Source organism: Nerophis ophidion, linkage group LG28 (assembly GCF_033978795.1).
Source record: "Nerophis ophidion isolate RoL-2023_Sa linkage group LG28, RoL_Noph_v1.0, whole genome shotgun sequence".
In the NCBI taxonomy this organism is placed as follows: Eukaryota; Metazoa; Chordata; class Actinopteri; order Syngnathiformes; family Syngnathidae; genus Nerophis; species Nerophis ophidion.
In genome coordinates, this window is record NC_084638.1 from 23436591 (window position 1) to 23464568 (window position 27978).

Consider the following 27978-nt stretch of genomic DNA (forward strand, 5'->3'; position numbering starts at 1 on the left):
CCCTGGCGTGGTTTTTTGTGCTGTTTTTGTTCTTTATTATTTCTCAACAGTTTGTAAATATTGAAATTTATAAATAAAAATGTATTAAAAAAAAGTTTGGTAATTTTCTTGTGCAATTCTTGATTATTGCAATTGGTTTCATTGTAGAATCGTTGCACAAAAATTATAATCAGGGGCGTCCAAACCATTTTGATATCTTTTTTAATTTAAAAACAACATATTTTGTATATATTGAAGGATTATTATTGTATCTATTTAAAGATTATAGTGCATGTGCCTCACAATGCGAAGGTCCTGAGTATTCCTGAGTAGTCCACTAAATTGGCCCTAGTGTGTGAATGTGAGTGTGAATGTTGTCTGTCTATTTGTGTTGGCCCTGTGATGAGGTGGCGACTTGTCCACGGTGTACACCGCCTTCCGCCCAAATGCAGCTGAGTGAGATAGGCTCCAGCACCCCCCACACCCCAAAAGGGTCAAGTAGTAGAAAATGGATGGATGGGTAGTTGAACATTTCAGCTTTTTCTTATTACATTTTGATTTATTGCTCTTTTTTTCTAAAATGTTTACTGTGTTTTACCAGATATCAAATCAACTTTATTTATAAAGCACATTTAAAATTGACCACAGGGGCAGGTTAAAAGATAAGACAAGGACCGAGCAAACAACACAACACAAACTGAACATGATAAAAAATAAATAAATACAACTTAAAAACATAAAAACAGGCGCCATTGCAGGATGGATATCACTCAGTGTTAAAAGCCAAGGAATAAAAGTATGTTTTTAAGAGAGATTTAAAAACAGGAAGAGAGGAGGCTTGTCTAACACTCAGAGGTAGGTCGTTCCAGAGTTTGGGAGCAGCAGCGGCGAAAGCTGTGTCATTTCTAAGCTTCAGCCTTGTGTCAGGGACCGTCAGTAGCAGCTGATCGGCTGATCTTAGGGATCGGGTGGGGCAGTAAGGCTGAAGGAGGTCGGAGAGATATGTTGGCGCAAGGTTGTTTAGACATTTAAAAGCAAATAGGAGTTTAAAATTGATTGGATAACGCACAGGGAGCCAGTGAAGGGACGCTAATATAGAGGTGATGTGCTCACGTCTGCGGGTCTGTGTTAGCAGACGAGCAGCAGAGTTCCACATGCAGGGCATTGCAGTAGTTTAAACCATTCCAGATAAAGGCGTGAATTAATTTCTCGAGATCATGTCCTGACAGAAGTGGTTTCGCTTTTGCTATTTGGCTTAATTGATAAAAGCTTTTTTGAACGACGGTGCTGATTTGTGTTTCGAATTTAAAATCTGAGTCAAACTTTACCCCCAGGTTTGTGACACAGTCGCTGAGATACGGGGTCAGAGTGCCGCGGTCATCGTTGGGGGCTGGGAGAGCGACTTGGGCCGAACAACATAACTTCTGTTTTGTCTTCATTTAGACTCAGGAAGTTAGCTGAAAGCCGGGCTTTGATGTCGTGCAGGCAGTCAATGAGACGTTGAACTGTGTTGTTTTGTGCCATGGGAAAATAGATCTGGCAATCATCGGCATAAAAATGAAATACAATACCATACTTCCTAAAAATAGAACCAACGGGGAGAAGGTAAAGCGCAAATAGGATTGGGGCCACGATTGAGCCCTGGGAGACCCCATGTGGTAAAGGAGCTGTAGAAGGCATAAAAATGTCTATTTTACACAAAAACTCCTGTCGGCTAGGTACGACCGGAACCAGTTGAGGGCGGCGCCCTTAATACCCACACAGTTCTCAAGACGAGTGATTAAGGGGGCGTGGTCGACAGCAGACAGATCTAAAAGCACCAGGACGACATATTTGCCAGAATCAGTTGACAGGAGGATATCGTTAAAAACTTTTAGAAGCACTGACTCTGTGCTGTGGAGGGCTTTAAAACCGGACTGGAATAGCTCAGTCATAACATTATCCTCTAAGAAGGGCAACAACTGACTGTAGACAACCTTCTCTAATATTTTGGAAATGTACGGAAGATTAGAGAGAGGTCTAAGGTTAGAGAGGAGAGAGGGGTTGAGGCTTGTTTTTTTAAAGGGGAACATTATCACAATTTCAAAAGGGTTGAAAACAATAAAAATCAGTTCCCAGTGGCTTGTTTTATTTTTCGAAGTTTTTTTCAAAATTTTACACCTCACGGAATATCCCTAAAAAAAGCTTTAAAGTTCTTGATTTTCGCTATTCGCGATGCAACTGTCCATTTCCCTGTGACGTCATACAGGGCTGCCAATACAAACAACATGGCGGTTACCACAGCAAGATATAGCGACAATAGCTCGGATTCAGACTCGGATTTCAGCGGCTTAAGCGATTCAACAGATTACGCATGTATTGAAACAGATGGTCGGAGTATGGAGGCAGATAACGAAAACGAAATTGAAGAAGAAATTGAAGCTATTGAGCGAATAGCTATTGACGCTATTCGGCCATAGCATGGGTGTACCTAATGAAGTGGCTCATAGCATGGCTGCCTTATTAGCATCGCCGGTAAAATGTGCGGACCAAACGATCAGGACTTTCGCATCTTGTGACACTGGAGCAACTTAAATCAGTCGATTGGTAAGTGTTTGTTTCGCATTAAACGTGGGTATCTAGTTTCAAATGTACATACAGCTAGCGTAAATAGCATGTTAGCATCGATTAGCATAGCATGTTAGCATCGATTAGCTGGCAGTCATGCCGTGACCAAATATGTCTGATTAGCACATAAGTCAACAACATCAACAAAACTCACCTTTGTGATTTTGTTGACTTTATCGTTGCAAATGCATCTGCAGGTTATCCATACATCTCTGTGCCATGTCTGTCTTAGCACCGCCGGTAAAATGTGAAGACACTCTGGCACGTTCAATGGGGGTCTGGCGGAAGATTTCTTGCCAGTGGTGCAACTTGAACCCCTCCCTGTTAGTGTTGTTACACCCTCCGACAACACACCGGCGAGGCATGATGTCTCCAAGGTTCCAAAAAATAGTCGAAAAAACGGAAAATAACAGAGCTGAGACCCGGTGTTTGTAATGTTTTGAAAATGAAAATGGCGGGTATGTTACCTCGGCGACGTCACGTTCTGACGTCATCGCTAAAAGACCGATAAACAGAAAGGCGTTTAATTTGCCAAAATTCACCCATTTAGAGTTCGGAAATCGGTAAAAAAAATACATGGTCTTTTTTTCTGCAACATCAAGGTATATATTGACGCTTACATAGGTCTGGTGATAATGTTCCCCTTTAAGGAGAGGTCGTACAACTGCATGTTTAAACTCTACTGGAGCTATTCCAGAAGAGAGGCTACTATTAATAATGTTAAAGGGGAACATTATCACCAGACCTATGTAAGCATCAATATATACCTTGATGGTGCAGAAAAAAGACCATATGTTTTTTTAACCGATTTCTCAACTCTAAATGGGTGAATTTTGGCGAATTAAACGCCTTTCTGTTTATCGCTCATGTGGTGATGACGTCAGAACGTGACGTCTCCGAGGTAATACAGCCGCCGTTTTCATTTTCAACACATTACACACACGGGTCTCAGCTCTGTTATTTTCAGTTTTTTTGACTGTTTTTCGGAACCTTGGAGACATCATGCCTCGTCGGTGTGTTGTCGGAGGGTGTAACAACACTAACAGGGAGGGATTCAAGTTGCACCACTGGCCCGAAGATGCGAAAGTGTCTGCCGCCAGACCCCCATTGAATGTGCCGGAGTGTCTCCACATTTTACCGGCGATGACAGACATGGCACAGAGATGTATGGATAACCTGCAGATGCATTTGCAACAATAAAGTCAACAAAATCACAAAGGTGAGTTTTGTTGATGTTGACTTATGTGCTAATCAGACATATTTGGTTGTGGCGTGACTGCCAGCTAATCGATGCTAACATGCTACGCTAATCGATGCTAACATGCTATTTACCGGCGGTGCTAAAGCAGACATGGCACAGAGATGTATGGATAACCTGCAAATGCATTTGCAAATATATTACGTTTCCTTCCACCCATATTTAATGCGAAAAAAACACTTACCAATCAAAGGATTTACGTTGCTCCAGTGTCACAAGATGCGAAAGTCCTGATCGTTTGGTCCGCACATTTTACCGGCGATGCTAACGCAGCTATTCGGCCATGCTATGGCTATGAATAGCGTCAATAGCTATTCGCTCAATAGCTTCAGTTTCTTCTTCAATACTTTCATACTCCAACCATCTGTTTCAATACATGCGTAATCTGTTGAATCGCTTAAACCGCTGAAATCCGAGTCTGAATCCGAGCTAATGTCGCTATATTTTGCTGTGCTATTCACCATTGTTTGTTTACATTGGCAGCACTGTGTGACGTCACAGGGAAATGGACAGTCGCATCGCAAATAGCGAAAATAAGGCACTTTAAAGCTTTTTTTTAGGGATATTCCGGGACCGGTAAAATTTTGAAAAAAACTTCTAAAAATACAAGAAGCCACTGGGAACTGATTTTTATTGTTTTTAACCCTTTTGAAATTGTGATAATGTTCCCCTTTAAGGACACTTGATCCAATAGTAGCAAATACTTTTTTAAACAGGCGAGGTGGGAGGGCATCTGCAGGTGAACCGGAGGGCTTCATATGACTAACTGTGTCATTTAAAAAAGAAACTTATGGAAAACAGAAGAGAAATGCAGAAGAACAGAAGGGTCATATGAAGGCTGGGATAAACTGGCTCTAGTTGACACAATTTTGTCAGTGAAAAAATGGAGAAATTTTCACAGATTTCAAAAGAAGCATCAGAACCAACAAGTTTGAGGGCATCAATGACAGTGTTAATAGTTTTGAACAGAACTCTGAGGTTTTTACAGTTAGAAGATATAATCTGAGATAGATAGATATATTCATCTCTGCTTTTACAGTCATCTGAAAGGAAAGCAGGCTTACTCTAAAAATGGCAAAGGACACATGCAGCCTGTCCTTTTTCCATCTTCTCTTTGCTCTGCCTAGCTGCACGAGTGACGTCATTCCGCCAGGGCTGAGGCGTGGCTTTAGAACGGCGGCACTTGAAAGGAACGATCTAGTCCAGTGTTTGAAAACAAATAAAGTTGAACCCAGAAATCAACTTTTCAGTATTCGGACATACAGAGGCTGCAGAATTATCATCACAAAGAGTTGAAATATATAATATAATATATATATATATATAAAATAATAAAAATGCTAATATTACGATTGTGTAACCACCTCAGAAAACACTAGGCTCTCCAAGTGCCGCCATAATGACTGACATTACAATGCAGTAGCGTAGTAGGCCCAAGTATTCATTACAAACAAGGCAGAGGTTTTATTCAACAAGTATATTTCCTATTTCTGGCCACTGTCCCTTTTGATTGATTGATTGGTCGGGGGTTGGGCGAGGGGCGTGGTTAAGAGGGAAGGAGTATATTTACAGCTATCCATCCATCCATTTTCTACCGTTTATTCCCTGGTGCCTATCTCAGCTTCAATCAGGCGGAAGCCGGGTACACCCTGGACAAGTCGCCACCTTATCGCAGTATGTGTAGAAATCTTTATCTATAATTGAATCACTTGTTTATTTTTCAACAAGTTTTTTGTTATTTTTATATCTTTTTTTCCCCAAATAGTTCAAGAAAGACCACTACAAATGAGCAATATTTTGCACTGTTATACAATTTAATAAATCAGAAACTGATGACATAGTGCTGTATTTTACTTCTTTATCTTTTTTTTTTCAACCAAAAATGCTTTGCTCTGATTAGGGGGTACTTGAATTACAAAAATGTTCACAGGGGGTACATCTCTGAAAAAAGTTTGGAAACCACTGCTCTAAAAGCCGTAGCTGTTATTGTCACTTATGCATGCACAGTAGATGGCAGTATTGTCCTGTTTAAGAGTGTCACAACATTGCTGTTTACGGCAGACAAAATGCTTTACGATAGACGAAAACGTGACTGCTGTTGTTGTGTGTTGTGTGTTGTTGCCGCGCAGGGAGGACGTTAATGAGACTGCCTAACAATAAACCCACATAAGAAATCATTTTACAGTTATAACGTCAGTGGGCAGGCACTTTGTTTTTATTGTAGGAAAGCGGACGTGAAAACAGGATGTCGACACGTCACTCGGGTCCGCATGGAGCTGGAGGGGGCGTGGCCTCCAGCTCCGCCTGAATTTCGGGAGGTTTTCGGGAGAAAATTTGTCACTGGAGGTTTTCGGGAGAGGCGCTGAATTTCGGGAGTCTCCCGGAAAATCCGGGAGGGTTGGCAAGTATGTATGGCGTTCATATGTTGTCAATATTCAGCGTTTTATCGATCATAGTTAATATTGTAAAACCTACATTCTTTATTTTCATGTACATTCTGGGTGTCTCATTCAGTAAAAAAAAATGAAAATTCCATTCCGTTTTTTAAGGCGGTCTGTCAAAATGTTTTTAGCATTTAATCAGACATTATTGTGAGGTTTCGTATTAGTGTTCCTAAAAATATATATACCGGCCCCCAGACACATCTTGTTCTCTAAATTGTATGAGAATGGATATATAATTAATAATTATATATTAAAAGTATGTGGAAAGTTTGACTCCTACCTTGTTTACTTCCGTGACAACCTCTTTCAAGTTTTGTAATCATTCAGAAATATCCTACAGCTAAAATGTGCCAAACAGGGATAAGTGTGGAGATTGTTTTGCATTTTTCCCATCATGCATTGTAATGTATTTAAATGGGAGAATTTTTTATGGAGCTTTTTTATATCTACAAAGTTCAGTGACCATGAGTGTTGACTTTTTGTGTTGGTTGCATTTTGTTGTTGTTGCGCCATGACTAGGGTAGGTTGTTTGGAGAGGGCGAAATGTAAAAAAAAAATGCTGGGCTGTGTACACCTCAAAGTGCAATTCATGGTAAATAACCTGCATTACTCACATTGTTCATTGTCAGATATTTAAAATGTAATGTTTTGTTGTTGCGCTATGACTAGGGAAGGTTGTTTGGATTGGGTCACATGTCAAAAACACTTCAAGCTGCAATTCACGCTCAATAATCTTAATTACTCACACTGTTCACAAGATGGAGGCAAACTTTCAGCAATGATATTGTCAGGCTCATTGTACCGGACTCTGAAAAGCAGGGAGTTCTGTGTTAGCATTGTCATAGTCCTTTTGTATGTCCAATGCTCCATATTGGTTCTCAAGTACAGCCAGTACTCTGCCTTGAACTGAGTCCACTTGTTCTGCGGGGCAGTACTCATCCAAACTGGATCTAAAACACATGAGACAGGTTAACAAACATTAACATTTTTACCAGGAGCTAAGTCTGTGATGTCAACTTTATGTTAGCAACCGTGAGCCCTGGAAAAAAATAATGGACTCAGCAGACTTAGAGGACTTATTCCATTGATGGAATAAGAGACGGAAAGTCAAGGTGTGCATGTATTGAAATTGTAATGACAGCCATCATTACCTGACTGTACTGATGTTTTCTTCAGGCAGTCGTCTTCATAAATCTCATTGGAACCAAAACCAAACCAAAGTTCCAGCATCATCACCTTGCATTCATCACTGAATAGGACTTTTATCCATAGTCCCCCCTTGATTTTCTTTAGTCCATTGGAAGCTTGTTTTTTTCCTGTTTAGGTGTCAATGGCCACTTTTTGCTTTAAAGTCTTCTGATATTTTCCTTGGTGTACCATGTTTGCACCTGGTCCAGACTTTAGACACAGCTGACTGTGAACAATCAATATCTCTTGCAAGATTACGTCATGATTTACCTTCTTGAAGAAGTTTGACAATCCTCTCGTTTGTTTTAATCAACAAACGTTTTAATCTTGTTGGAGCCATGATTCATGTCAATCCACCTGCTGCAACAGCTCTCCAAAGGAGTGTTCCCACTCCTTTTTAACTGCAGACTAATGAACAGATTTAATCTGAAATGAACATTTACAGGGTGATTCTAGCGTTTTTTTTTTCCCTCAGAATTGAGTGATTCCATTATTTTCACTGTGCTTGAGCTAAAAAGGAAACTGTAACTAACATAATTTATATTCTTGTATGTTTCTTAAAGTCAGATAAATGCCATTTAAATTTTAATTTTGCCTATTGTTCACAATCATAATTAAAGCCATGACGATGGATGGAGTTTTTCAATGTCTTTTAAAGATTAGATAAATAAAAATCCACTTACAGCAAACCCAATGGGAGGTATTCTATTTTGCCCATGAAATCCAATAAATACCCGTTCAAAAAGCGCCAACATGCTGTCATGAATATTGACAAAGATTAGTTATATTGTTATTATAAGCGCTAACGCAGACAAACTATTTTTAGCGGCACTGTGATCAGCTTGTGTACAGTTTCGATATGATTGACTGGTAAAGTGTTTCCTCACGTCCTTGCTCTCTGGAGGTTTATTCTAGATCAGTGGTTCTTAACCTGGGTTCGGTGAGTCGGCCTCAGGGGTTCGGCGGAGTTTCTGCCACGGAGGTAAAGACACATCCGACTTATCGTGTAAATAAACACTTCTCCCTATCAGCGTATTATGGATACCCCCAAACAATGTTCCCTCTAATTTTCCATCTGATTTGCAGGTTTTTCGATCAATTGATTGAAACTTTTACTAGGATATTGCAAAGGAAGAGAAAACATTATATGAAACAGTACAGTTTACACCAGGGCTCGGGAACCTTTTTGCCTGAGAGAGCCATGAAAGCCAAATATTTTAAAATGTATTTCCGTGAGAGCCGTGTAATATTTTTTAACACTGCATACAACTAAATGTGTGCATTTTTAAGTAAGACCAACATGTTTAGAGTGTAAAAAATCTCCTATTCTTTTTAATAACATTCTTATTCTGAAGTTAACCAATAATAAATCAAATACTTCTTACCATTAATGCGACTTCTTGAACAAGTCTGGTAGAAAATACATGAGAATGTTTTATATTTTGAACGGTATTTTTAGCACTGTGATTACTAGCGGAATTATTCATAATTATCGTGTTAAGCCAGGGGTGTCCAAACTTTTTCCACTGAGGGCCGCACACTGAAAAATCAGAGAAAGCGGGGGCCATTTTCATAATTTTTATTTTAAAAACCAATATATGTATAAAAAATATACATTTAGGCCTCCACTCAGTTATGATCACAGGGACCCCAAAGGGTTTTGGTCTAAAAAAATATTAAAATTGTGTCATTATTCAGTATTATAATTCTTATTATTATGCAAGTTTTAAATCTCTAGATCAACATTAAAAAAAAAATGGAAAAAACACAAAAGATGCAATATTTTCACCCAATAACTTTTTTAGGTGGGATATTTGACATTATATAATAATTGGAGCCTTAATTTTGGATTTTGATTCATTATTATTTTTTGAGCAATGACACTTAAAAACAAATAATTGGGGATCCAAAAGTGTCCTACTTACTAAAGTGTTTAAAAATAAATTATACATTTTTTTTACAGTTTTTTTACGGTTTACTTTTAGCACAATAATCTCGAGATCAACTTCAGATATATGCGTCAATTTTAAGTTTTATTGTTGTTTATGTTTTGTTTGTTTGTTTTAGGCCCTTCTTTAAAAAAAAAACAGCTCAGTTTTTTATATGGTAAAACACAAAATATGCAACATTTTCCCCCAAAATATCTCAAAGTGGAATATTTAATGTGAATTAATCGAAGCCTTGAATAGGTCAATAATTCAAAATGACATTGATTTTGATTCATTATTATTTTTTAAAGAAAGAAACAGCCTGCATGGCAGCTTTGTGTTATAAGAGTAAACATTGCAACAATTTCTTGTTACATATCACCTGTTTGCTCTTTAATACCACTTTTTATGTTTTAAATTTTTTTTAAATTGTATTCTTAAAATGACTCGCAGGCCGCACTTTGACAAGATTTATCTGAGAGCCAGATGAAGTCATCAAAAGAGCCACATATGGCTCTAGAGCCATAGGTTCCCTACCCCTGGTTTACACAGTACAGTACATATTCCATACAATTGACCACTAAATGGTAACACACAAATAAGTTTTTCAACTTGTTTAAGTCTGGGTCCAAGTGTATCAATTCATGGTAATGTGTGCAAGGTGTGTAATTTGTTGTGAGTTCATGCACAGTTTTTTTTGTTCTTTGAACAAGGTGATGTTCATGCACGGTTCATTTTGTGCACAAATTAAAAAAAAACGTGACTTTTTCTTGAATTTGAAAAAAAAAAAACATTTTATTTTTCACTTAAGTACTGTTCGGTGAATGCGCATATGAAACTGGTGGGGTTCGGTACCTCCAACAAGGTTAAGAACCACTGTTTTAGATCATAAATCGTGCCTCCCACCTGAATAGTAGAAGGATGAGGACGTACTTAGACAAGTTGGTAGACTTTGACAGTCAATTTATACCCGGAAATGTCGAGAATGACACAAAAAGACACTTGGTTCCAACCCCCTTTTCTTTCAATTATGAGTCATTCTTCATCTAAACAGGAATATATGAACATCCTAGCAGTCTGTATCTTAATGACAGCAGACTTTGTACAGTAAGTGATATTTTATCATGTTTGTTGGCTCTCATGAAGTCTGAAGTGAGTAATAATTGGTGATAAAGAAAGAAAAAAATAGGAATATTGTAATGCGTTTTTAAAATTAAAGTGATCAAAATTACGTAAATATTAAATGTTATTATAAATGTTACTACATTATATATAACTTTACATCATGTATATAAAACCCTAATGGAGGTGTTTGGATGTTTTTTGTTATTATAAGTGCTAATGCAGACAAACCGGTATTTTAGCGGTGGCGTGATTAGCATGTGTACAATTTCGACATGATCGACAGATGAGGTGTTTCCTCGCGTCCTTGCTCCCTGGAAGTTTATCCTAGATCAGAAATCGTGCCTCCCACCTGGATAGTAGAAGGATGAGGACGTACTTAGACAAGTTGGTAGACTTTGACAGTCAATTTATACCCGGAAATGTCGAGAACAACACAAAAAGATGCTTGGTTTCAACCCCTTTTTTTATGAGGGTTATGAGTCATTCTTCATCTAAACGGGAATAAATGAAAATCCTAGCAGTCGGCATCCTAATGACAGCAGACCTTACACAGTAAGTGATTGTTTTAATGATTGTTGGCTAGTCCACTTACAGTAAACCCAATGGGAGGTATTCTATTTTGGCCATGAAATCCAATAAATAACCATTCAAAAAGCGCCACCAATATTCCATTTACGTTTGGTGTCATGAATATTGGCAAGGATTAGTGATATTGTTATTATAAGCGCTAACGCAGACAAACAATTGTTTGCGCCGCCATGATCATAATGTGTACAATTTCGACATGATCGACTGGTGAGGCGTTTCCTCGCGTCCTTGCTCCCTGGAAGTTTATTCTAGATCATAAATCGTGCCTCCCACCTGGATAGTAGAAGGATGAGGACGTACTTAGACAAGTTGGTAGACTTTGACAGTCAATTTATACCCGGAAATGTCGAGAATAACACAAAAAGAAGCTTGGTTCCAACCCACTTTTTATGAGGATTATGAGTCATTCTTCATCTAAACGGGAATAAATGAACATCCTAGCAGTCGGCATCCTAATGACTGCAGACCTTACACAGTAAGTGATTTTTTTTATGGTTGTTGGCTAGTCCACTTACAGTAAACCCAAAGGGAGGTATTCTATTTTGGCCATGAAATCCAATAAATAACCATTCAAAAAGCGCCACCAATACTCCATTTACATTTGGTGTCATGAATATTGGCAAGGATTAGTGATATTGTTATTATAAGCGCTAAAGCAGACAAACTATTTTTTGCGCCGCCATGATCATAATGTGTACAATTTTGACATGATCGACTGGTGAGGTGTTTCCTCGCGTCCTTGCTCCCTGGAAGTTTATTCTAGATCATAAATTGTGCCTCCCACCTGGATAGTAGAAGGATGAGGACGTACTTAGACAAGTTGGTAGACTTTGACAGTCAATTTATACCCGGAAATGTGCGAACGACACAAAAAGACGCTTGGTTCCAACCCCCTTTACTTTCAAGTATGAGTCATTCTTCATCTAAACAGGAATATATGAACATCCTAGCAGTCGGCATCCTAATGACAGCAGACTTTGTACAGTAAGTGGTGTTGTATTATGTTTGTTGGCTCTCATGAAGTCTGCAGTAGGTAATAATCGGTGATGAGGAAAGTAAAAAATGTGAATGTTGTGATGCGTTTTTTAAATTAAATAAAAGTGATGAAAATACGTAAATATTAAATGTTAATATAAATGTTACTACTTCACATATATACTTACATCATGTATATAAGAGACTAACGAAGGTTTTTGGATGTTTTTGCAGGGCTTTACAGGCAGAATTGAGCGACTCCTAGAGGCTACATTGTAAGTGGACTTATGATCACATTTATTTAATAGTTAGAATGCATTAAAAAAATATCCATCGTCATGTCTTTCACATTAATTGTAAACGATCGGCAAAATTCCCCACAAAAGTGCAGTTGCCCTTTCAAATGACTATAGTTTAGTGCAGGGGTCGGCAACCTTTACCACTCAAAGAGCCATTTTGACCCGTTTCACAAAATAAAGAAGACAATGGGAGCCGCAACCATTCTCGCGAATATCCGCTGATGGTCACCCAGATAACAACAATAAGGGTGTGCTATGAAGCCATTGCCTTTGATGCCTCCTACAACATGTACAAACAGCTTGCCAGTCCAGTAATATGTTGTATGTGGCTTCCACAGACACGTAGGAGATTGCAAGGCATACTGGGAGATACAGGTTACACTGAAGGTTGTGATATGAACAACTTTAGCACTCTTACTAATATGCGCCACACTGTGAACTCACACCAAACAAGAATGACAAACACATTTCGGGAGAACATCCTCACAGTAACACATTATAAGCGCAACATAACAATTACCCAGAACCCCACGTATCCATGACTCTTTCAGGCTATATTATACACCCCGCTAGCACCAAACCCCGCCCTCCCCTCCGTGCGTCGGTTGAGGTGGGCAGGGTTGGGGGTGCGGGGGTGTATAATATAAGAGTCATGGATGCGTGGGATTCTGGGTAATTGTTATGTTGCGTTTATGTTGTGTTACTGTGAGGATGTTCTCCCGAAATTTGTTTGTCATTCTTGTTTGGTGTGGGTTCACAGTGTGTCGCATATTAGTAAGAGTGTAAAAGTTGTTTACAACCTTCAGTGTAACCTGTATCACCCAGCATGCCTTGCAATCTCGTACATGTGACGATAGAAGGAGCAAAATGCATGCGTCCGGTCGGTATGCAGATAGCATGGCGTAAAGGCGGGCGCGATGACATGTTGTAGAGGACGTGAAATGTAAAGCCATCACGGCTCGCACTCAATATTGTACTCCGAGCGAAAATCTTAGAATGTTGACCCCAGGTGATGTCCGGGAGAGGCACCGAAATCCGGAAATCCCGGAAACAATCTGGGGCAGGGGTCGGGAACCTTTTTGGCTAAGAGAGCCATGAAAGCCAAATATTTTAAAATGTATTTCTGTGAGAGCCAAATAATATTTTTTTAACACTGAATACAACTAGATGCGTGCATTTTTAAGTAAGACCAACATTTTTGGAGTATAATAAGTCTGTTATTCTTTTTAATAACATTGTTATTCTGAAGCTAATCAACAATAAATAAAATACTTCTTGCCCTTAATGCGACTTGTTGAACAGGTAGGGTAGAAAACAGACGGATGGATCAAAATGCATGAGTGTTTTATATTTTGAACGCTATTTTTAACACAATGATTACCAGCGGTATTATTAATTACTTATCGTGTTAAGCAATGTCAGCTAAGGTTTAGCTGGGATCTGAACTGAGGATGTTGTTGAGGCTTGTGCAGCCCTTTGAGACACTGGTGATTTAGGGCTGTATAAATAAACATTGATTGATCGATGATTGATTATCTGAGAGCCAGATGTAGTCATCAGAAGAGCCACATCTGGCTCGAGAGCCATAGGTTCCCTACCCCTGGTTTAGTGTCATGTCTGTTAGGTTTTTGTTCTTCAAAATTAAACAACTGAACTCCAAGTCTGCTGATTCCATCACTTTTTATCCAGGGCTTGTATTCTCCACTTGAAAGCCAATGGTTTACCTGGACATGGTCACCAGAGTGGGCTTGGGCAGGTGCGCCAGGAACAGTTGCACGGCTGACACAAGCCGGTCGATCTCGTCATCGGAGCTGATATGATGAGGCAACTCAGACGAGTCGCAGGTTAAACCGGCCTGATGTACCTGAGAGTGAAAGCAGGCCGATAAAGTACTGTTACTCAGGACCGAGGCGAGGGAGAGACCGGTGGAAGGCAGGGAGCTCAACTCAAGAGTTTAGGGGCCACATTGCCAGAAAGCTAAAGACCGGGGGACCAGACTTCTCCCTTCACTATTATTCTTATTTTGTAGGACTTTGATTTTGGTCTTTTTATTTTGTCAAAGTTACATATACTGTAGTATTTGACATACTACAGTTCTAGTACAAGTACCATCAAAAAAAGCTACTCAATAAATGTAGTCACTGACCAGTTATGGTTTAAGTTTACTTTGCACATATATACAGTGTCAATATGTTACATCATTTCATCAACAAAACCCAAAACCAGTGAAGATTTGTAAATCCTTATTAAACTATTTTCAATTGAATAGAAAGGAAAGACAAGATACTTCACGTTCGAACTGGAAAACTATTAAATTTTTTGCAAATATTAGCTCATTTGGAATTTGATCCCTGCAACATGTTTCAAAAAAGCCGGCACAAGTGGCAAAAAAAAAATAGAAAGTTGAGGAATGCTCATCAAACACTTATTTGTAACAGGCTAATTGGGAACAGGTGGGTGCCATGATTGGGTATAAAAGCAGCTTCCATGAAATGCTCAGTCATTCACAAACAAGGATGGGGCGAGGGTCACCGCTTTGTGAACAAATACGTGAGCAAATTGTCGAACAGTTTAAGAACAACATTTCTGAATGAGCTAATGCAAGGAATTTAGGGATTTCACCATCTACGGTCCATAATATTATCAAAAGGTGCAGAGAATCTGGAGAAATAACTGCATGTAGGCGATATTACGGATCTTGGATCCCTCAGGCGGTACTGCATCAAAAAGCGACATCAGTGTGTAAAGGATATTACCACATGGGCTCAGGAACACTTCAGAAAACCACTGTCAGTAACTGCAGTTGGTCGCTACATCTGTAAGTGCAAAGTAAAACTCTACTACTCTATGGGCGGAATAGCTCGGTTGGTAGAGTGTCCGGCCAGCAACTTGAGAGTTGCAGGTTCGATTCCCGCTTGTGCCATCCTAGTTACTGCCATTGTGTCCTTGGGCAAGACACTTTACCCAGCTGGTTTAAATGTAACTTAGATATTGGGTGTCACTATGTAAAGCGCTTTGAGTCACTTGAGAAAAGCGCTATATAAATATAATTCACTTCACTTCACTACTATGCAAACCAAAAGTCATTTATCAACAACACCCAGAAATGCCGCTGGCTTCGCTAGGCCCGAGCTCCTCTAAGATGAAAAGATGCCAAGTGTAAAAGTGTTCTATGGTCTGACGAGTCCACATTTCAAATTATTTTTGAAAACTGTGGATGTCGTGTCCCCCGGAACAACAGGGAAAAGAACCATCCGGATTGTTCTGGGCGCAAAGTTAAAAAGCCAGCATCTGTGATGGTATGGGGGTGCATTAGTGCCCAAGGCATGGGTAACTTACACATCTGTGAAGGCGCCATTAATGCTGAAAGGTACATACAAGTTTTGGAGCAACATATGTTACCATCCAAGCAACGTTATCATGGACGCCCCTGCTTATTTCAGCAAGACAATGCCAAGCCATGTGTTACAACAGCGTGGCTTCATAGTAAAAGAGTGCGGGTACTCGACTGGCCGGCCTGTAGTCCAGACATGTCTCCCATTGAAAATGTGTGGCGCATTATGAAGCCTAAAATACCACAACAGAGACCCCGGACTGTTGAACAACTTAAGCTGTACATCAAGCAAGAATGGGAAAGAATTCCACCTGAAAAGCTTCAAAAATTGGTCTACTCAGTTCCCAAACATTTACTGAGTGTTGTTAAAAGGAAAGGCCATGTAACACAGTGGTAAAAATGCCCTTGTGCCAACTTTTTTGCAATGTGTTGCTGCCATTAAATTGTAAATTAATAATTTTTTTAAATTAATTTTGTCAGTTCAAACATTAAATATCTTGTCTTTGCAGTCTATTCAATTGAATATAGGTCGAAAAGGATTTGCAAATTGTTGTATTCTGTTTTTATTTACGATTTACACAACGTGCCAACTTCACTGGTTTTGGGTTTTATACATATTCTCATTTCTTTGTTCATTAATTTTCTTTAATCCATTCCATAATTTGACTGATATGCAAAAGTTTTTGAGTGTTGTACGTGCATACGAATGTTTCAAGTCTCTTTTTCCTCTGAGGTTATATTTCTCTTCTTTAGATGAAAAGAACTGTTGTACATTTTCATTATGCCGTTTATGGGCAAAATATGGCCAGTAATGATTTTCAATCCGGCTGCCTGACGTTCTGCATAATTTTTTTAGACCTTTAACCTTAAAACTGTCGCCGCCAGTATGATGTGCAGTGCTGTTTTTAAATGACCGTAAGTCTTGAACTATAGAAAGTATTTCAATGGTTGAAATCCGCGCTTTTGATTGTTATACGAGTTATTACGGTAATCTATGTCACAGCAGCTCCGACGAGGAACAAAACAGAGTGGGCGGGGTCTGTTTTCTGAGCAGCCAGCCCGAAACGCTTGTATCAGAAGCAGTTTTTTACGTGATAATAAATCACATTGTAGGAGTTTATTAAACTTGGCATTCATATTTGGATGTGTTTTGTAAAAGATACACAATATCGAGGAGCTCTGTCTGGGAAGTCAAAAAGGAGCGATATTCATTCGTTGTTAATATTCAGTGTTTTATTGTTCATAGTTAATATTGTAAAGCCCTCTTTCTTTATATTAACGTACATGTTACGTGTCCCATTCAGTAAAAAACTGTACACTTCAATTGAGTTTCTTGAGGTGATCTGTCATAACGTTTCTAGAATTCTCTCGGACATTGTGACTTTTGGATTAGTGTTCCTGAAAAAAGGGACCCAAACACACACACACTGTACGGCAGATTTTTACAGATAAATGTGTATATATTATTTATACACACATTAGAGATGCGTGGTTTGTGGTCTCATCCGCGGAGTACGCGGATAACCCGCGGGTCGGGCGGGTGACATGACGAAAAAAATAGATTTAATTAGTTGAACCATCCAGAAATATTTGATATGCATGGTTCTGGGATCGGTATCCTTTGGCATTCAAAGCGCCATTTAAGACCCGTGTCATATAGCGAAGAAGACAATAGGAGACGCTATTATTCCCCTGAATGACTGCCGGTAGTCACCCAGAAATTAAGTATTAGGGCGTGCTATGAAGCCATTGGCTTTGTCGCCTACTACAACATGTACGATCTGCTTGTCAGTCCAGCAACATGTTGTGTGTGGCTTCTGCAGCAACACGCACACGACTGCAAGGCATACTGGGTGATACAGACTACACTAATGGTTGTGATATAAACAATTTTAACACTCTTAGTAATATGCGCCACGCTGTGAAGCCAAACCAAACAAGATTGACAAACAGATTTCGGGAGGACATCCTCCAAGTAACACAACATAAATGCAACACAACAAATACCCAGAATCCTTTGTATCCATTACAATCCTGACTATTTTATACACCCTGCTAGCAGCAAACAATTGTCGTCACACATTTCCTTAAAAGAGAAAAGATAATGCTGTGTCATAGTTGACCATTCTCACCATTTCGTAGTCCGGCTGAGGATTTCTCGACTTCAAACTGGAGACCAGGTGGGCAAAACAAGCCTTTCTGAAAAAGTGAGATCGAGCATCTTTACGCAAGAGCTACTTCTTAAAAGGGAACATTATCACCAAACAAATGCAAGTGTCAGTATATACCTTGATGTTGCAGAAAAAAGACCATGTATTTTTTTAACCGATTTCCGAACTCTAAATGGGTGAATTTTGGCAAATTAAACGCCTTTCTGTTTATCGCTCTTTTAGCGATGACGTCAGAACGTGACGTCACCGAGGTAACACACCCGCCATATTCATTTTCACATTACAAACACCGGGTCTCAGCTCTGTTATTTTCCGTTTTTTCGACTATTTTTTGGAACCTGGGAGACATCATGCCTCGTTGGTGTGTTGTCGGAGGGTGTAACAACACTAACAGGGAGGGATTCAAGTTGCACCACTGGCAAGAAATCTGCCGCCAGACCCCCATTGAATGTACCAGAGTGTCTTCACATTTGACCGGCGATGCTAAGACAGACATGGCATGGAGATGTATGGATAACCTGCAGATGCATTTGCAACCATTAAGTCAACGAAATCACAAAGGTGAGTTTTGTTGATGATGTTGACTTATGTGCTAATCAGACATATTTGGTCACGGCATGACTGCCAGCTAATCGATGCTAACATGCTACACTAATCGATGCTAACATGCTATTTACGCTAGCTATAAATGGGTTGTACTTGTATAGCGCTTTTCTACCTTCAAGGTACTCAAAGCGCTTTGACACTACTTCCACATTTACCCATTCACACACACATTCACACACTGATGGAGGGAGCTGCCATGCAAGGCGCCAACCAGCACCCATCAGGAGCAAGGGTGAAGTGTCTTGCTCAGGACACAACGGACGTGACGAGGTTGGTTCTAGGTGGGATTTGAACCAGTGACCCTCGGGTTGCGCACGGCCACTCTCCCAATTCGCCACGCCGTCCCTATGTACATTTGAAACTAGATACCCACATTTAATGCGAAACAAACACTTACCAATCGACAGATTTAAGTTGCTCCAGTGTCACAAGATGCGGAAGTCCTGATCGTTTGGTCCGCACATTTTACCGGCGATGCTAATAAGGCAGCCATGCTATGGGCCACTTCATTAGGTACACCCATGCTATGGCCGAATAGCGTCAATAGTTATTCGCTCAATAGCTTCAATTTCTTCTTCAAGTTCAGTTTTCCCTATCTGCCTCCATACTCCGACCATCTGTTTCAATACATGCGTAATCTGTTGAATCGCTTAAGGCGCTGAAATCCGAGTCTGAATCCGAGCTAATGTCGCTATATCTTGCTGTGGTAACCGCCATGTTGTTTGTATTGGCAGCCCTGTATGACGTCACAGGGAAATGGATGGTCGCATCGCAAATAGCGAAAATCAAGAACTTTAAAGCTTTTTTAGGGATATTCCGGGAGGTGTAAAATTTTGAAAAAAACTTTGAAAAATAAAACAAGCCACTGGGAACTGATTTTTATTGTTTTTAACCCTTTCGAAATCGTGATAATGTTCCCCTTTAAAGAATATTCATATTTAGAGTGCTTTCAAATGACATTTGAAACAGGCTGGAATAGGCTTGAGCAGTTGGATGGACTAAAATTATTGAAGGCTGAGGACAGAAGACAGGACGTGTTTCCTTGCTAGTCGAGCGGAGGCTTGTGCTATAAGTGCCGTAACGGACGTACATTTTTAATCAAATCAAATATCCTCAACATCCGATGTCAACGACGTCCAGTTCTACACAATTTTATATAGTTCCTATACACTCTAGAGCCACATGCAGCTTTTTAGAGGCGCGCTGGTGGCTACATGGAGCTTTTTCAAAAATGTATCGAAATGGAAATAAAATTGGTTGAAAAATATATTTTTTGTTGTAGAATGGTTTCTGTAGGAGAACAAACACAACACATACCTTCCTAATTGTTAGAGATCCCACTGTTAATTAATATGTTTGTGCTTCACTGATGAGAGTATTTGGCGATCGCCGTTTTGTCCAACGGTCCTTGAACTCACCATTATGTGGACCGTGACTCTACAGTTTGTTTACATGGACAACTTTCTCCGACGCTGCCGCAGAAGGACGTGTTTTATGCCACTCCTTCTTTGTCTCATTTTGTCCACCAAACGTTTTATACTGTGCAAACAAAGGTGAGCTTTGTTGATTTTATTTACTTGTGTGGAGTGCTAAACAGGCATATTTGGTCACTGCATGAGTGCAAGCTAATCGATGCTAACATGCTATTTAGGCTAGCTGTATGTACATATTGCATGCTACTCGTTTGTAGCTATATTTGAGTTCATTTAATTTCTTTTACTTAAGTCCTCTGTGTATTTATTTTATATCTGCATGTCTGGAGCCTATCTCAGCTGCATTCGGACAGAAGGCGGTGTACACCCTGGACAAGTCGAACCCTCATCACAGGGCCAACACAGATTCACACTCACATTCAGACACTAGGGCCAATTTAGTGTTGCCAATCAACTTATCCCCAGGTAAATGTCATAGGAGATGGAAGGAAGTCGGAGTACCCGGAGGAAAAACTGCAGAGACGGGGAGACCACGCATACTCCACACAGAAAGATTCCGAGCGCAGGATCGAACCCACAACCTTCGTATTGTGAGACAGACGCAGAAACCACTCTCGCACCGTACTGCCCTATATTCCGCTCATCCTGGACATTCAAATTAACACTTTCCCAAGTTCCAAACCAAGTCCCGTTTTTCGCGGAAATTCAAAATCTTCAAAATTCAAATCATTCCAACATTCAAACTATTCTTACATTCATACTACATTCTGTCAGCATTTCAGTTCAACTTCAGCAACGGAGCATTCACAAGCAGTTCCTTCAATATTTGCCTCATCTAGTTATTGTGTACTATTGACTTTGTATATATTAAAGAAAAAAAGGAACTTGTTAAAATATTGTGTTGATGCTGTTAAACTGTCAATAGCAATCATCATTAGTGAAGTGCGATGCCACAAATTTTCTTTCCAATTCCGATAATGAGTGAAATTCAGTCTGGCATCGATCTGGTACTTTGTGCAAAAATACCAAATGTGTTTGCTAAAATTCTAAAAGTTATGTATTTTCAAATACTAACATATTTATCCGAAAAAAAAACAAAAAAAAACAACGTAAAAATTTAGTAAAAAAAGAGCAAAAATTTGGAGTTTAAAACTAATAATTATTAATATACTTAGTCTGTTTTTAGCATTTACATCAAATAAAAAATATATCAAAATTCCCCAACCCCATACTTGACTTCTCAGTTTGCGGCCCCTGTTGCAAAACCTTTAGATGCCCCTGATCTAAAATATTACAAACTCTCAAATAAAAATATAACATACTATTACCAGTACTCTAAAAATAATAAAGTCTAAAATAAAAACGTTTCTAAAAATATTACAAAAAAAACAAACAATTTCCCTTGTGGATCAATAAACTGTGTCTAAGTCTAAGTAACTATTAAAATATAAACAAATGTAGTTAGTTAATTGATTTAAAAAAAATATCAATTTGAAACAATACAACAAGCACAATAAACACTTAAATAAATGATAAATGGGTTGTACTTGTATAGCGCTTTTCTACCTTCAAGGTACTCAAAGCGCTTTGACACTACTTCCACATTTACCCATTCACACACACATTCACACACTGATGGAGGGAGCTGCCATGCAAGGCGCCAACCAGCACCCATCAGGAGCAAGGGTGAAGTGTCTTGCTCAGGACACAACGGACGTGACGAGGTTGGTACTAGGTGGGAATTGAACCGGGGACGCTCGGGTTGCGCACGGCCACTCTCCCCACTGCGCCACGCCGTCCCTTAAATGTGTAATTGAGAATTGATAGTTTCCCGCAGGCAGAAGTTTTGACACAATTGTATTATTACTAATATTTTCATTATTTGTATTTTATTCCTACAGGGGAAAACAACAACAGTAAAAATGTAAGAAAAAAAAATCAGCGAGTAATGACAAAAAGCTGCAATGTTTAAACGTATAATTTATACTACTAAATTTAGTCATATATTATACAAAGCTGACACAATATTTGTTTTTAGCATAAAAAGAAAAGATATCAAAATGAACCCCTTTTCTGTATTGCTCTGGTGGAAAAAGTTTGGACACCCCTGAACTAAAGTATCAAAAGTATCGATATTAACATTTGAGAGGCGAAATTAGAGCATAAAGATCTGGTATCTGCAGTATCGATATTTCATAATAAATACAATGTAAAGTTTACAGTTAATACAAGTGATCGGTATCGGTATCGGCCCATCTCAGTCCTAGATGATTGGAATCTGCAGCATAAACCCCTAATCGGAACATCCCTAATGAAGTCAGTTAAAAAGAACTGAATAACTGACGTTTGATGTAATAAAATGGGTGACAACAACTTCCCTCAAATGAAAACATAAAAAAAATAAAAATAAAAAACTCACCCAAGTTTGCTGACCCACTGAGCAACAATCTCTTCTGTGTCGTCTTCCAGGAGATCAGCGAAGGCTGCTTCCAAGTCCTCCAACTGACGGGTCCGCTGGTCCACACACTCGCCAAGCTCCTCCTGGACGCACAAGCGTGGACGTCAACACGTCAACAACTTTGACATTTTTCTAAACCCTTCTTAAATGGGTAAATGGGTTGTACTTATATAGCGCTTTTCTACCCCTTTTTTTTTAAAGAGCCCAAAGCGCTTTGACAGTATTTCCACATTCACACACTGACGGTGGGAGCTGCCATGCAAGGCGCTCACCAGGACCCATCAGGAGCAAGGGTGAAGTGTCTTGCCCAAGGACACAACGGACGTGACTATGATGGTAGAAGGTGGGGATTGAACCAGTAACCCTCCGATTGCTGGCACAGCCACTCTACCAACTTCGCCACGTCGTCCCCTTTTATACACAGATTAAATTGTATCCCCGTTACCTTCATTCCTCTTGCTAGCAGTTTTTTATGATTTAGAATGCACAAAAAGGACTAATACTGGTGTTACATAAGGGTTGTGAATGACAGGCACAATTCCAAAGATTATAAACAATATGTTTTATTTTTGCATCCTAGAATCACTAAGGCTTTGAAAGTAGGAGTAGAAAAGTTCCAAAGACTGTATTGGGCATATTTAAAGTTAAAGTGGTCCTATTATGCAAAACCGTTTTTTTAAACTTTTGGCACCTGTTTTCGTTTACAGCAGAACCTCGATTTTCCAAATGTTTCGATCTATAAACTTTTTTTTATTGAATAGGCCTCTTTGTGCGAACCTAACATAAGTACATAAAGTTGAATATATTGCCTCAGATTCAGATCAATTGATCTGAATACTTTGTTATGTTGATTCTTCATGTTTAGGATAATGATGTTCTCCGGTGTGGAACAATGCCTAAACGTCGGGCATAAAAAAGCTTATAATATTTTAAAAAAAAGCTATTTATGGATCATAAGCAATATTTTTTTTGCATCGCATCCTAGAATCACTAACAACTTTGAACATAGGGAAAGAGTAAACAAGTTCCAAAGACTGTACTGGGCATATTCGAAGTTAAATTGGTCTTTTAACATAAAAAAGCATGAAATATTAAAAAAAACAACTATTGCTTTAAGTTATGGATCATAAGAAATATTTTTTGCGCCAAAACAACGCTTTGAAAGTAGGCAAATAGTTGAGAAGTTCCAAAGACTGTACTGGGCAAATTTGAAGTTAAAGTGGTCTTAATATGCAAAACCATACTTTTGTTTACCTTTTGGCAACTGTTTTTGTTTACAGCGAAACCTTGATTGACCAAACTTTTCGATTTAGAAATATTTTTGATTGAATGCGCCTTTGTGTGCGAACCTAACAGTTTCTTGCAACAAGGATAGTCCAGTCTACAAAATGCAAGATTTGAAGGCTAAGCTATCCGAACAACAAAGTCACCGTCTCTGATTTGTGTTAGAGTAGTGGTTCTTAACCATTGCTGGGCACCCCCCAAAAAATATCTGCTCCGTTTGGGCCGCAGAGGTACTCTGTTGTAATACACTTTTCCACCACTTGTGGCAGTAATGACAACATCCAGAAGAAGTCTGGAGCTGAAGTCAAGAAACACAAAAATGATGACTAAAGGGATGAAAATATATTTTTATTTGCGCTTTAATAACATATATATTATCATTACTTTAGTTGACTTATTTTAGCACTACATAATTGAATCTCAATGTTTTTAATCCGTTGTTTTTTTTCCAATCAGTCTGACCTAAACCTAAGATTTATGTGTAATATACATCAAATCAGTTAATCATTTGACACAGATGTAAACTGAAAGTAGGTTAGATATAATTATTGAATACCATTAAAATCAGAAGAAAGATACAGTTAATATTAAAGTGGGCCCCGGGGCCCCTCTGTAGTGGAAAAGTTGAGTCCCAAGCTCTTCCTGGACACACAAGTGTGGACGTCATCACGTCAACAACTTTCAACATTTTTTAAACCCTTCTTGCGACAAGAATAGTGCAGTCTATAAAATGCAAGATTTGAAGGCTAAGCTATCCGAAGAACAAAGTCACCGTCTCTGATTTGTGTTAGAGTATTGGTTCTTAACCATTGCTGGGCACCCCCCAAAAATATCTGCTCCGTTTGGGCCGCAGAGGTACTCTGTTGTAATACACTTTTCCACCACTTGTGGCAGTAATGACAATATCCAGAAAAAGTCTGGAGCTGAAGTCAAGAAACGCAAAAATTATGACCAAAGGGATGAAGACATTTTTCTTTTTGCTTTAAAACATATATACTAATTTAGTTGACTACATAATTGAATGCCAAACTTTCTTTAATCAGCTAACTAGTTGGTTAGTACCAATCAGCCTGACCTAAGCCTAAGATTTATGTGTTAAATAAATCAAATCAATAAATCATTTGACAAAGTTGTAAACTGTAAGTAGGTTAGATATAATTATTGAATACCATTCAAATTAAAAGTAAAATGGTGTTAACATGAGAGTCTATAGAGGAAAAGTTGGGCCCCAAGGTCAAAAGGGTTAAGAACCTCTAGGAAACAAAGCAAAATAGTCCATCCATCCATTTTCTACCGCTTATTCCCTTTTGGGGTCGCGGGAGGCGCTGGCGCCTATCTCAGCTACAATCGGGCGGAAGGCGGGGTACACCTTGGACAATTCGCCACCTCATTTCAGGGCCAACACAGATAGACAGACAACATTCACACTCACATTCACACACTAGGGCCAATTTAGTGTTGCCAATCAACCTATCCCCAGGTGCATGTCTTTGGAAGTGGGAGGAAGCCGGAGTACCCAGAGGGAACCCACACATTCACGGGGAGAACATGCAAACTCCACACAGAAAGATCCCGAGCCAGGGATTGAACCCAAGACTGCAGGACCTTCGTATTGTGAGGCAGACGAACTAACCCCTCTTCCACCGTGAAGCCAAAATAGTGTAATACCTAATAACAGTTCCATCCAGCCATCCATTTCCTACCGCTTCATCTCTTTGGTTCTCAATAATTAATTAATTTCTTATCCATCCATCCATCCATTTTCTACTGCTTGTCCCTTTCGCATTATCAGATTATGTAGAAGGCAAATATAGAAAAAAATGAGCCAAAGGAAGAAAATGTACATTTTAACCATTCAAACAGAACATTTGAATTAGTTCCTTATCCTCATTTACGAAATAGACAGGGGCTCTTAACCTTTTTGGCCTTGAGTATGGCGTCACATTAGTGCCAAAAATCCAAGCGCATAAAAACTGTTATCGCGCGCTGATTCTCCACTTCGTGCGTGAGTGCGGCGCCTTTTTTGCATGCGCGCGGTGCCTATGTGCGCGCCCACCGTCTTCATTTTGGCACTTTGTGGGCGGTTATTCTCACACAGCCCCTTCTTTCTGATTGGTCAGGCAAAAATAGCTGAGGGCCAACCAGAAGTATAGCAGGGCGGGTCATGGCCAATATGTATCAAAATAATACAGCTCTTGTCGACAAACAAATTCTCAAAAGTCCAAATTTTGTGGAGTTGTGGAAAATGCCAATTGAATTTTATCTAAAAGTCTTTGAAGTAGGTAATGTCTCATCTGTTGAGAGAACATCAATTAGTTAATGAAGTTTTAAGATATCTCTATTTTCATACACATACAACCAGTCCACAGATGTCAGTCAATGATGGAAACTATATTTTCAAATATGTTTTCTTTCCTCTCTTTTCTGTTTTAAAAAATATTTGTATTTATCTAATATTTGTATATGTAAATATTGAATGTATGCCACATCCATCCATCATCTTCCGCTTATCCGAGGTCGGGTCGCGGGGGCAGTAGCCTAAGCAGGGAAGCCCAGACTTCCCTATCTCCAGCCACTTCGTCTAGTTCTTCCCGGAGGATCCCAAGGCGTTCCCAGGCCAGCCGGGAGACATAGTCTTCCCAACGTGTCCTGGGTCTTCCCCGTGGCCTCCTACCAGCTGGACATGCCCTAAACACCTCCCTAGGGAGGCGTTCGGGTGGCATCCTGACCAGATGCCCGAACCACCTCATCTGGCTCCTCTCGATGTGGAGGAGCAGCAGCTTTACTTTGAGTTCCTCCCGGATGGCAGAGCTTCTCACCCTATCTCTAAGGGAGAGCCCCGCCACACGGCGGAGGAAACTCATTTCGGCCGCTTGTACCCGTGATCTTATCCTTTCGGTCATGACCCAAAGCTCATGACCATAGGTGAGGATGGGAACGTAGATCGACCGGTAAATTGAGAGCTTTGCCTTCCGGCTCAGCTCCTTCTTCACCACAACGGATCGATACAACGTCCGCATTACTGAAGACGCCGCACCGATCCGCCGGTCGATCTCACGATCCACTCTTCCCTCACTCGTGAACAAGACTCCTAGGTACTTGAACTCCTCCACTTGGGGCAGGGTCTCCTCCCCAACCCGGTGATGGCACTCCACCCTTTTCCGGGCGAGAACCATGGAATCGGAATTGGAGGGGCTGATTCTCATTCCGGTCGCTTCACACTGGGCTGCGAACCGATCCAGTGAGAGCTGAAGATCCCGGCCAGATGAAACCATCAGGACTACATCATCTGCAAAAAGCAGAGACCTAATCCCATGGCCACCAAACCGGATCCCCTCAACGCCTTGGCTGCGCCTAGAAATTCTGTCCATAAAAGTTATGAACAGAATCGGTGACAAAGGACAGCCTTGGCGGAGTCCAACCCTCACTGGAAACGTGTCCGACTTACTGCCGGCAATGCGGACCAAGCTCTGGCACTGATCATACAGGGAGCGGACCGCCACAATAAGACAGTCTGGTACTCCATACTCTCTGAGCACTCCCCACAGGACTTCCCGAGGGACACGGTCGAATGCCTTCTCCAAGTCCACAAAGCACATGTAGACTGGTTGGGCAAACTCCCATGCACCCTCAAGAACCCTGCCGAGAGTATAGAGCTGGTCCACAGTTCCACGACCAGGACGAAAACCACACTGTTCCTCCTGAATCCGAGGTTGGACTATCCGGCGTAGCCTCCTCTCCAGTACACCTGAATAAACCTTACCGGGAAGGCTGAGGAGTGTGATCCCACGATAGTTGGAACACACCCTCCGATCCCCCTTCTTAAAGAGAGGGACCACCACCCCGGTCTGCCAATCCAGAGGTACCGCCCCCGATGTCCACGCGATGCTGCAGAGTCTTGTCAACCAGTATGTATGCCACAATGGGGGACTATTAATTTTCTTTCCTCTATCTACTTTAAGTTTACACCAGAGTCTACCTGAACCCACTTATCTATGCGTACTTCATATCAGGACCACAAGACTAGCATATGGGCCTAATTATTGATGTTATGATAGCAATTACTATTTTAGTAGAATAATGAATGACAGGTCATCACTACAATTAAATAATATGGTTTTAATATTACTATACAAAGTATTTACGCTTCTGCAAACAACTCAAACTATGGAGAATTAGATATCAGCCCAGATCAGTACAGATGGCAGAGTTAAAAATATGTATTTAAAAAAAACAACAAAAAAAGCTAGCTCCATACATTAGGCAAATTAAATCTGAGAGATAATAGTGTAAGACTTACT

General features: G+C 40.0%; 1 protein-coding gene across 4 annotated transcripts in view; it reads right to left on the reverse strand.

The window, feature by feature from the left end:
- Window positions 1-4774: 4774 nt before the first annotated feature.
- The window catches only part of lg28h5orf22 (linkage group 28 C5orf22 homolog), a 55461-nt gene continuing 32257 nt past the window's right edge, over window positions 4775-27978 (reverse strand). For 2 of the 4 annotated variants that reach the window (XM_061891242.1, XM_061891240.1), the window contains 4 exons: window positions 22355-22476; window positions 17858-17924; window positions 14116-14255; window positions 6042-7238 (listed from right to left, as the gene is read on the reverse strand). In XM_061891242.1, the coding sequence (XP_061747226.1) occupies window positions 7082-7238; window positions 14116-14255; window positions 17858-17924; window positions 22355-22476 (486 nt within the window). In that variant the 3' untranslated portion in view covers window positions 6042-7081. Of the gene's footprint in view, window positions 5042-6041; window positions 7239-14115; window positions 14256-17857; window positions 17925-22354; window positions 22477-27978 lie in introns of those variants that run through there. The other 2 variants (XM_061891241.1, XM_061891243.1) reach the window with 2 other exon arrangements.